Genomic DNA, 12446 nt, shown 5'->3' on the forward strand with positions numbered 1-12446 from the left:
GCTAAATAAAACAGCACTTTCAAAAACCTGGGGCCTCAAAGCAGTACTTAAAGACTGTGATGCATATCTGTACATAATTATTACCAATCATCTAGCAGCTTTTTGACTTCCACAATCCTTCATTGTATTAACAGTGTCCCACTTACTGTATTTTACATATGAACTGTGACTCATGATTTTCTATAGTCTTTGCAATGGCACATAGATGTCCTTTGTTAATTTACTCAGAGTTACTCTGGCACAGAAAAACCATCATTCTTTCTCTCACCTGTCATAAGCCTATGCCTCTCACCACCCTTTCTCCCTTACGATCTTTTCTTCATTTCATTTTCTCTTAATGATCCCACAGCTTTTTGTCCTTTGCCTTCCTTTGTCTACCCCCTTTTCCTTCTTTCTCATTTCCAGTGTATTACCACAAACGCTTTTTCCTTTACTCTGTCAATCTCCCAAACTTCAGATCCACCCTTATCCCTTGGCATCCGTCTCTATCTTCCAGTTTGTTCCCTCTCCCATTTCTCCCTTGAAAAAAACAATTTCTCTCTTGAAAAAAAACCAACCCAAACCCATACATTTCCTTTGGGTTTATTTTAACCTAAACATCCCTCTGAAATCCTAAAACTTACTCGTGTTCCACAACTTTCTCTGTCCCCCATTTCCCTACCAGCATTGTGCACAGTCCAGGGACAACTTTTTATCCAGAGAGCAGCATGGCTTTGTTGGTTTTGGGAGTTGGGATTTTTGGCGGATTTTTCTGGTGGGTTTTTTGTTTTAAGTGCCGACCACAAGAAGGCTTACATCCACCTATAGTTTCTGTTAGAAAACAGTTGACATGTCAGCTCAGACCAGTTTATCTTTCTTATTAAAGGGATATGGGAGAAGATGGACTTTCTGAACAAGCAGAAAACTGTTGAATCAATGTCAGGAATCATTGTAATACTGCAAGACTTGAGATAAAAAATGTGAGAGACAGTAACAAGGGCTGCAGCTACAAAGTGTGATTTCTGAGCACTGATAAGCAGAGATACTTTTGCACCCCCAATTCTTCATTAGACTCAGACTTTAAAGGCTGAGTCAGTCACTCCTTATGCCTGTGCCATGTAACACAACTTAATATCCCCATACCTAAACTGCACCAACAGTTGTTTTTCAATGCGACTACTCAACCATAAAGGTGTCTGATAACAAAAAACTCCAAGACCATCTCACTGAACAGTACAAAGGTAAAGCATGAGAGCAGCTGTTCCTTTCTAATGGGCAGCTTTCTCTGGCACACACTGCCGCTTAACAGGAGGAAAGCTGGACAGGCTGCAAGCCTTCAGGCTGAGAGTTGTTTCTAGGAAGCTGTAGGATTTTCTGCTGCTGTACAATATTTGCTTATGCCAGCCCTAAAGGATGACGGGTGTTGGAGCTCCATTTTACCAAGTCCTCCTTGCTTTTACGTATCAACACACGGAAAGGAGGACATAAAATCCTAAAAGTACCACTCCTGGTACTTGTTCAGGAGTCAGGGGGGCAAAGCTTTCTCCTGCAGCAGCTGAACACTTTTTTTTCTTAGTGGTTTTTCTTTTTAAAGAAAGAAGTAACTACGATGGTGCTTGTGCACCATAAAACAAAGAGTACACGCTTTGCAATGTGAAAGCTGTATTTAGGGAGGACAGCTGGAAGTCAAAATACTTGTTTGCCATCTTCTGATGCTTAGAAACAAAAGTAGTAGTGTGTGCATGGTGAATTTGAAGTCTGGTCTCTGAGAGACACAATTGCAAGCAGTCTGTATGAACTAAGAAACACTGACGGGGAAGACACAATGGAATAGATTGTACCTTTATAAAGTGGAGTTGTAATCCAGTTTGTATGGAAAAAGAGAATGGAAGTTGTGGCCCAAACTCTACCGAGTCACGGCAGCTAACACAATACAGCATAAGTGACATCCTTTTTCTCCAAGAGGCTCAAGGCTCATTGAGTCTGGCAATTCAATTACCCTCTCAACCCAGAAACAACCCCTCCTCCCCTGTTCCTCTTCTACTCCTGAGCTCAGGTCTAATGGCAGAACAGTCAGAACAGCTACATTGTACATGGCCTGTAAATATCTAAAAAGCCTCAGGCTTAAGAGAACAAGAATCCCTGACCTTTTATGATTGCTATAGCAGTTTTCCAACAAAACAAACTACATACAATAGAGCTCTTAAATACCTGACAAAGTAATTCATTTCCAGTACGCTGCTGTCTAAATACTCTATATTAATAATGAATCATGCTTAAATAAATACCTGCGTGCAATACTGCTTACACAGGGATGAGGACAAGGAATTTACTGAACTGAATCTCCCCTAAACAAGTAGAGGGCTAACCTGCTGAAAGGGAGTTTCAAGTGAGTGATGAAGAAAGATGCAGAAGCAGGAGAGGGACTTCAATAAGCCTAGAAAGCATACCTCGATTTCCTGGATTTATTGACCTCAAATACCTGGATGTTCTATGCTTCACCTATTTGTTTTGTCTAGAAGCTACCAGATATATTTATAAGCTTTTAGATTAAAAAGAAAGTTTATTTACAAGGTGAAAACGGCAAAAAAGATTTATCATTTTCAAAAGTATTTTCAATGACATGTAAAATATCCTTGATCATGCAAAATAAATACTTTCATGCCAATAATACAAAAATATTCAACAAGCAGATTGCTGAATATCCAAATTATTATTTCAATAAAAGTTTAGAAAAATGCATAACAAAGTGAGAAATTACTTACTTGTTCCATTAAAAACTTTAAAAATGCTAAGTTAGAAGTTTTAGTGCTGTTTTCAAAAAACACACTGTTCTTGTTTTCTGGCTGGTCTAAAAGCATATGGTGCAGGTACCCCGACAACCACAGCAGCAGAATGAAAGATGGGAGAGGACACCGCGGGAGCAACCATGGTCTTGGGCTCTCACACAGACCTTGCCAGGGTCATCACTTCAGGTGGATCATTTCTACTTTCGGTAGTCCTCTCTCAGCATCCACCGTGTATCTATTGCTTGCTTGGCAGAAGGCAAGGCTTTTCAAAGTGCAGTAGTGAAACACAATAGTACATACCTATGCCTAGGAAAAAATCCTCTTAAAGGAAACCAGAAGAATTTACTGTTACTTTTTCTGAAGAACAGAATTTGTAATAATAGAAATATTTTCTAGCAAAGGCACCAGAAATTAATTCATCACAAGGAAAATTCAGCCTAGCAGACTAAAGCCATCAAGGCTGGGTTCCCTCTACACACTGTGTATTTCCCTGAGAAGTTGCTTGGTATATGAATTACAGGAGGTATAGCCATCAACAGGAAGGCCACAAATAAGCAGGACTTCCTAGCCTTGTTTCTCAGCCCATGACTTCAGCTATTTGCTAAGCATATCTGGTTGTGGAGTTTTCTCACTTCTAGTTTTTTAGGTTTGTTTTTTTTTGGTTTGGTTTGGTTTTCTGTTTGTTTGTTTTTAAAGTCAGCATTAGAGCTGTTGCAGAGAAATGCTTACACAACCATGCTATATTAGATTTCTTCCAATAGGGTAAGGAGAGAAAGCAAAGGGTAAGACTGTATGCAAACTCACACTTGGAACTGGATTTCACAGAAGCAGCACTGATTTAAGGTGTGCAATCTGCCATCCTAACATCTTGGCTAGCAGAAACCAGCTACCTGACTTTTTAAAACTTTTGTGTGTCAATGTTTCCTGCTGTCTATCCAATTATCAGGCATCAACATGAGGTAAAAGCAGTAACCAAAACCATTGCATACCTTTTAAAAAAAACTAGTTTCAGAGTGGATATAGAAGCTATTGATAGGGTCCAAAAAAGAAAGGCTACAAGTATGTTTCAGTAACCTAAGATACTTAGGTTTTTCCATAAAGAATGTTAAATCTCCTGAGAGATTAGTGCTATACCGCAATTCTTTTCTAAAGCAGGATTTCGTGATAAAACAGGAAGTGATCGGGTCACCTGCTCAGAGCAAAATCAGTGTCTTACTTAGCATCTGCAGCTTCCAAGATGATTTAAAAGAGTTATCAAACAGCCCAAACTCTATAGGGTTGATCCACCTCACTGACAGGTTAAATCTGACCCTATTAAAACATGTAAGAGTATACCCATTGGCTTCAGCAGGGCAAAGACTTCTCACCTTTGAGGTAGTTTCCTAATATTATTCCAGTATACCTTTGCCCAAATACAAAACTCAAAGCTCTGCAGTCATCCCACGTTGATTTTCTCTGCTCTGAAATGGATTCACAGAATTCAGAATGAATCAGCTGTTAAAAACGACCTACCTTTTCTGCCAAGTCACAAAGGGGCATTGTATTGCTGAGGCTAAAAGACCCACCAAATTTCTCATTCCAGGATGCTGCTGGTGTTAGTTCTTCTTCTGCCATCTTCTGTTGCAGTCTTCAGTCCATCTTCCCTGGTTCTTTATTGCCAGCTTTTGTGTTTTGATAATCAGGCCCTTTTTCTTTCCTCAACAACACATCACCCTATCCTACCTAAAGCAGTAGCATAACTAATCCTTACTAAGGCAAGACCATCCTGGTAAAATACTTTCTTAAAATTTGCTTTAGGTTTCCTAAACAAACTACAGCACAATGATGAGATGGAGACTAGCAGTTTCATTACTGCCTTGTACCTTCTCTGTTCAGTTTGCCTGGAAGAGGTAATAAACAGCAATATGCCGCATACTATACTATGGTTACAAACAGATGCCTACATTCATGAAAATAAACGCTGCAGTGACAGGGTACAGATTATATAAGAAAACTGTCTATATGCAGATGCTGGGTATAATGCCAATTACTGTAAACCACATCAACACATAGTTATGTTATAATTGATACATATATCTTAATATCTCCTCTTATCCTAATGTTTCTTGTTAAGGTGCAGAATTTACCGGTGTCTTCTCTGTACAGCACACAGCATAGTAAAAGCAACATGGCTGTTAACTCGCACACGGCAGCCCTGCCGTTGCCCACTTCAGCTTTACCTGCATTGGCCCTTTCAGCTGCACCTAACAGTGAGACATGTTACAGCATAAAACCTGGCCAGAAAATCTTTGCAGCACCCCCACTAGATTATGAATCTATAGCTGGGCTCATACAGACAAATAAATCACATGGCAGCTAATGATTCCACAGATGGGAGGTAAGTTTTAAAAGGTATGGGACAATCAATATCCAGTCATCTTGAGGCTATCCCAGACAGCCTAATTAATCTTGTCCTATCAACTTTATAGTCATCTTTATTTCTATTTTGACTCTTAAAATCATTTGTAAACCACACATGAGAATAATGTTTTTAAGATTTCATTACAATTATAATAGTCTATTAAGAAAGAAAAAGAAAAAGGTACACCTCCGAAGAGTGGGTTCAATGTATTCTTGTAGTATTTTATTAATAGTCTGACTGACTACTTTTGCATTATGTAGTCAGTCATACCTCTTACTATAAACTACAAGAAAACTTTCCTTGAGATGACCACCTTCACGTCAAATTTCTGCCCAAAGCAAATTTAAACTATAATCACTTCTTTAAAAAAAAAGTAATATATATTTCATGAAAGAAAAGGTTTGTAATTATAAGAATACCTCAGGTAGCAGCAAGGTTAAATAATTATCTTGTAATGCTCAGGCTTTTTAATATCATTATATTTGAAAATTATCAAAACCAAAAACTTTATAGAAAAAGTGACATAGAGAAATAGATTTGCACTATAGACTATCTGCACAGGCACAGAACAGCAGCAAAAATAATTAAAAATTAGCTGACTGTTGAACCTTAAAGCATCTGTTGCAAACACTATTTTTTTTTAAGACTTTGCAAAGATAAACCTTGAAATGCAATCTCACTAACAGAACAGCAAGTAACTGCTGTTATCTGCTTCCATGTACTACTGCAAGCCTGACTTTACCTTGTTTGCAATACTTGTGATGAATGACTTGATGTCCAGATTAGTTGGGCAACTCTTCTGACAGGGGGCATCTGCACACTTTAAGCATCTACAGGAATAAAAGAAAACGTGTCAACGAGACTTGGAATACAAATGCTGCCAATAGCATAAGGTTTTCAAGTTAGCATGGTAGAAGATAAGCCACAAAGGAATAATACAGAGCATTTTCATAACATTTCTATTTAAAACCTCAAAGCACTAGATGATCATTATTGACTTGCATTCGACACTGGTTGTGTTCTGTTGACTCCACCTTACAAAGGAAGGCAGTAGGGTACAGTTACAAACATATGGACTATACATGTCTAAGTATTAGGAAACAATGTCTAATTACACAGAAGTAATTTTTTCCTTGGAATTCAAGATTGCTAAACTTCTGACCATTTTAGTTTTCTATTTGAAAACATCTGTGCTGTGAATCTGAATTTATTAAGAATAAGAATGGCTGATAAATTTTCAAGTCTACGAGTTTTCTGTGATATGCCTGTGACGTCTGAAAACAATTCAGTAGTTTAATGCATAGTCCCAACTGAAATCTCTAAGACCCTCTTCTTCTTGTCATCCCTAATGACAAAACTGAACTGCATATTAAAACCTACTAAGTAGCAAAGATTTACTGACTATGTTCCTGCATAGTCATCCATGAGGATGTACGGGTCCAGTTGCTTGCACAAGTCCCATCTCAGGATTAAGCCCTGAGGGTAGTCTGTGCTATTTGCAGTAAGCAAACCTAACAAAAAAAAGGTAAAAGTAAAATGGTTCTTTATTAAAGACAAAGGTATTTGTACACACTTTTGGTTTTACATATCAATGATTATCATAGGTCAAATGCCACACTACTAATTATCTCAGAACTCATTAAGTTATTCCAGATGCTCTTTCAATATTGTTTTACTAACATGCAGAATTTATGTAAATTGTGGTTTTAACAGTCTATGGAAAATGAAATAAAATTAATTATCTGAGCACAACCACTTAGATAAGTTCCACAAGTCCACCTTAATTATTGTTACTTAGTGACAGCTAATAACTCCGTGGAACTGGCTGGCACAGAGTATTTTCAAACACAGAAAAGCTGCAAGAGGCCTATGGACTACACACACAAAAAATGAAGAGCACGTTAAAAGGAACGAAATTCTTGAAATATCTGCAGTGAAAAACTGGCCTGACTTTGTCAATCACACACATTGCTTTTGTTTTCTTTTTTTTTTTTTCCCTCCAATTAAGGGTGGAACAAGACAGAAGGCAAAGCCAGTTAAGTAAAAGATTAATTAGTCTTTCATCTTCCTATTCATTATCATCTAGCTGGGTATTGCAGACACCACGGCACCAGAAAAATCCAAAGGCGCATGCGGCAGCAGCTAGTTGGATGTTCTCACAGAACTAGTCCTGGGGAAAAGGTCCCAGAGGAAATATTTAAAGGAAAACAGGTGTCTCGGGCTGCAAAAGCTGGGAAATCTGATAAAGCCAAATGCAGGTTCAACGCCATAGCAGGTTACTACTTCAAGTAGCCGGGGTGTCCGAGGGCTCTGGCAGAAGAGCACCGGCAGGTTTAGCTGTGGCAGTTGAACATGCGGCTGCCCAGCACTACCCGCTGACAGGCACGTGTTGTAAATGCCTTAACGAGCAAAGGCAGGCGGGGGGGACCTCAAAGGGTTGCTGTGGCCAGAGCACCGACTCAAGAGGACGTTCTTAGCATTCCAAGCAGATTGAAAGACAGCAAAGTTTTAGTACTAGAAGCCAGAATAAAAGGAGATACACTAAACAAAATACACCGCTCTGAGGGCTCAGATGATCATTTTGCCTGTGTAGGCAGTAAAGAAATAACAGAAGTGGAAAACCACGCGTTTAAAAGAGGCACAATTCCATTATGACTTTTTGCTCTTCCCTTTCCTGAATGTGGTTTCCTTTACAATACAACAGTCCTGTATCCAAGACCAAAAAAATTGCACTTAACATAAAATACATTTCTGTGGATTATATATAGAACACTCTCATGTCAAAACTGACTAGAATGGCACCTAGCAGGATAAGCAGTGTACAGATTACCCGTTGTGGCTAGCAAGCATCTTCACCAAATTATTTCTCTTTTGAATTTTGAGCTGGTTCACAAATAACAGCTGTTGAAAATGTCAGCTATTGGGGGGGTGGGTAATGCAAACTTGAATGCGAGCTTTGGGGAGGAGGGGAGGGTGCCATGAATATGCCAGTCGAGACTTTCTCTTATAATAATACCATCTTCCGATTCTCTGAGCACTCTGCAGACTAAAGTGCACCAGGCTGCCATTAATCCCACTTATCACCCTGACAGCTCAGTAATTACACTCCCGCTATAGCTAGGTACTGTAAGGTACTGTAGTCCTAATAAAACATCAAGCACTGTGCAGAATGCGTGCTGGTGAGGTGTTTTATTAAACTTGGGGGTTGATCATCAAGTGACATTAGCATTGACCTATTTTTCTATCTGACAATAAATTATCCTTTGACCATACCATAACAGATATTACAGAGTGCATTTACTGTACCAAGGAGCAAAAGGTATTGCGTTCTGGTGAACCAGGCAAAAAGCATAAATAAAATATTAGAATCACTCACCAGAAAGTTATTACACAAATTGCTGCAAGTGACTGATCCTTTCAAAAATCACAGGCAAAATATCATGCTTAAGGGAATAGGCCAACAATTACCATGAGCTTCAATTCCACGTGCATGTCCCCATATGAAGAAACATTGAGTACTACACTTCTTTCCTTTTTCTGCAACTGTCCTCCCACCCTATGAAACCCCACCTTTCATTTTACAAGGTTATTCCATTACTATGGTTTTAGTTCAAAATAATGTGAACAATAAACTAGAAATTTAGATTATATTTCTCTAATTCATCTGCCAGCTCCTACCAAATTTAAATGAAGAGCTACATGCTCACTATGAAAAGACAAAACAAAATCAAACAAAACCCACAAAAGGGAACAGCCATGTTTTTAAGTGGTCACACTGTTCTGGACTGCATAAAAATAAAGAGCATTAGACAAAACCAGACCCATGCTAATCTCAGAGTATATATCTCAGCATTTCAGTAAAAATGTAGGAAAAATCCTTCCAAGTATCAGAAAACACCCTGTTATCAATTTTGCCCCTATTTATTCATGGAACAACATCTCCTTTAGAAATATGTAGGTTACGTTGAATCTTAAAAGATACTATATTCACTTCATATGCATATTGATTTCCATGTAAAAGGCAACACCATAGTCTTTGCACCACTAAACCCCAATTTGAGGAACTCAAAGAACAGAAATGGTATTTTCCATTTTAGAAGCACTTAGCTGTTGGTTCAACTCAGTCTCATTGTGAAATGGTAAATTAAGTTAGATATAAACCCCCTACAAAATGCTATGCAAGTATGACATATTTATATAAATATTTATGCAAATATTATAATTTGGCATAGCTTTATAGACATGCCTGTGACTATATAATGACAGAAATTCACGTTTCCCACACATCTAAACTCAAAATTTACATCTCTTACTGAACAGTGTTAAATTATACATATGTATCCCCAGTGAACTTAAAATCTTTAACTTCTTATTTTTAAATGTTGCAACACTAAAGTTATTTATTGTTTATTATTGTTTAAAGTAAGCATGCTTGTAAATCTCTTTCAGGCACAAAATAATGCATGCAAAGGAGACTTATGCAGTAGCTCAACATCATCAGCTATCAGGTTTGTACCTATCAATTTTGTCAGAGCAAAATAAGCACCTAAAACTGTGCATGTACACAAACTCATTCAATCGACCTCTAATAGCACGGGTACTAATAAAAAGCAAAACAACAAGAAAAAAATCCTCAAAACACAACAGAGAGCAGTAGATAAAAAAACATCTGAAGACAATAAAAGGAAAAGGCACTTCAAAAGTAGTGATTTTTTTTTTTTTCAATGTAATAAAAAAAGAAAAATTGAATAGACAAATAAAAGTTGCAAATTTCTGGAACACATACCCATTGGGGAAAAAGATGCAAGAAACCTTGGGGCATGTCTACGCATAAAAAGGAATAGAAAGCAAATGAGAAAGAAAAAGGATTTTAAAAAGTAAAAAATACCTGTACCAAAATCTTTTCTTTAGGAAAAAATGATATCAGAAACCATTTCTCTACTCTTGTGTACAGAAGAAAAAGAGAAAAGGAAGCTATTGCCAAGACTAATTTTCAATTAATAGTTTGCATTGTTTAATGGTTGAAATATTACCCAGTATTTTATTTTAAAGTTAAAATATCTGACCGATAGTCTCATTTCTAGGCCTAGAACAGCTTTTAAAACATTTTTGCCTCTACACAAAGAAGGGCAATTTAGTTATATCATTACCTGAATTGCAGCGAACGATTGTCTATCTAACTGGCAATAATATTACCTGAAGTGCAATCACATGTATGCTGAAAGGCCGGGGGTGAAACAGATAATCTGGAGTAATATTCCACAACGGACTGTTGCTGATAACCTATCAAATTTTCATATATCCCAAAACAAGCCCAATAACCTTTATCATGGTTACTGTTGACAGAGGTTTAGAAGCAGATTAAATCCTAATCCATTTATGTGGGTTTCTGCAGGACATAAACATTTATTTTGAAAAAAGGCTTCCAGCGCTACTATTTGCAGATGTTTCTGAAACTTTATCCACTACTCAGAGAAATAGCCCAGATACCCACATAACGGTTTTACACAGGTCTTATAATGATGTTCTGTATAGACTTCCTGAGGCTTTGGTCAATTAGTTTTAAGATAATGGCAGAGCTGATTCCATTCAACAAACTAGAGGCCAGTTTGCACAGGAGACACAATTCTGATGTCAAGGCTCTTCTTGGGTCCAAGTCTCTTGCACCACTCTCTAAATCCTGAGTTGGGGATGGAAAAGAATAGAATAAGCAAGCCACATGTAAGGAAGAAATAAATCTGTAGTTTCCAAATAAATCTATTACTCCCGAGTTGAATGCCCATTGCCTTTGATGACAGAAGTGAAGAACATCACATAAGTTTTTCTCTTGAGGTTCAATCCTTTATGGCTAATCTTGCAGAATTTAGGCTTTCTTCTCCTCATTTGATCTTGCTGTACTTAAACAAGGCCAAGAACAACCCTAAACAGAGATTTGGACATATATATACTCATTTAAAAAGAGATGTCAGGTTAAAGATCCTCTACTGCAATGGAAAGCCATTGGTGAGAACCTACTGCTGGCAGCTGTAAAAAAAGACTTGCTGCCATTATTTTTTATATGAAAAACCAAATCACCCAAAACTAATAATCAAACAAAAAATCCTACACTCTTTTGTCTTCCCATTCATTAAATTTCACAATGGACAGAAGAAGAGAAAAAGATTATAAAGCAATGGGGAGATTTTGTTGCCAGGTTTAAATACCAAAACACTGTAACAGTTGATATAAGGATTTGATGAGTACCAAAGACAAATGATACTTAGAGTAATATTTGTTTTCATTCAAAGTCAAGAAGCGCACGCAAGGCTGAGAATACTGTTGTGTATGTGCAATGTAACAATGAAGACAAAATAAAATTAGAATAAACTATGAACACATAATTTTGGATCATGGGAGAAACAGATATAATCCCCAAGAAACATCTCTGAAAACAAAGGGCATCAGATACTGTATAAAAGGCAGACTATAGAAGCAAGCAGGTATCATGGTCATGGATATGTAATCCTGGAAAAGAACTGTCCAGCCTGTTAGCAATGCATAGGAATCATAAGAAACAAAACATTCAGTATCACAGAAATTGGCAATACTAGTTCATATCTGAAGAAAGAAGGAAAGACTCCCACATCATCGTTGTTGCCTCTTCATTCACTGGGGGTCTTGGGTCCCTCCTGCAGACCTACAGAAAATGGGACGACTTCTCTGCCAGTAAGTTAAGATGACCAGAGAAAGCAAATTTTAAATAGAGACACTACAGGATTAGAGACAGATATGGCATTGCTGCTGGCCACTACAGGAGGTGACAGGAGGTGCTTTTTATTGAAAGGAAGAAATGCTGAGTTGAAAGTTAGTCTTCAGACACAAAAACCTCCTACCCTAGTGCAGAATAATGGCACTTACAGACAAGGTTATTTTTGGACACTTAAGAGGTAGTGAATCATATGGACATAGACTCCAAATCATTCTATTCATTAATGACTCATCTATCTCTTTTCTTCTTTGGCTCTCTACATGATCATAATTCTTCTTTTCTCATCTACTTCTGAATCCCCCTTGAGTGCAGAAACTCTCCTCTCCCCTTTGCATCTGCTTGGCTTTCTTCCTGTTTTCTGTAGTCTTTTTCCCCATTCATCTGAAACTTCTCTGTCCTATAACTTTTTATTATTCTTCAGGATAACACCATTTTATTGGATAATGTTGATATCACAAAAAAAGCATGACCCAACATCTGCCAGCAGGTATTTATTACAATGGTGTAGGAAAGTGTACCAGTCACTTTT

The 12446-nt window shown here is 37.7% G+C and overlaps 1 protein-coding gene across 1 annotated transcript in view; it reads right to left on the reverse strand.

The window, feature by feature from the left end:
- Positions 1 to 12446, reverse strand: part of DPYD (dihydropyrimidine dehydrogenase) — a 361699-nt gene that overhangs the window by 257305 nt on the left and 91948 nt on the right. The window contains 1 exon segment of the mRNA XM_075759993.1: positions 5912 to 5999. Within this exon segment, the coding sequence (XP_075616108.1) occupies positions 5912 to 5999 (88 nt within the window).

The sequence above is a fragment of the Balearica regulorum genome, chromosome 8 (genome assembly GCF_011004875.1).
Source record: "Balearica regulorum gibbericeps isolate bBalReg1 chromosome 8, bBalReg1.pri, whole genome shotgun sequence".
Taxonomy (NCBI): domain Eukaryota; kingdom Metazoa; phylum Chordata; class Aves; order Gruiformes; family Gruidae; genus Balearica; species Balearica regulorum.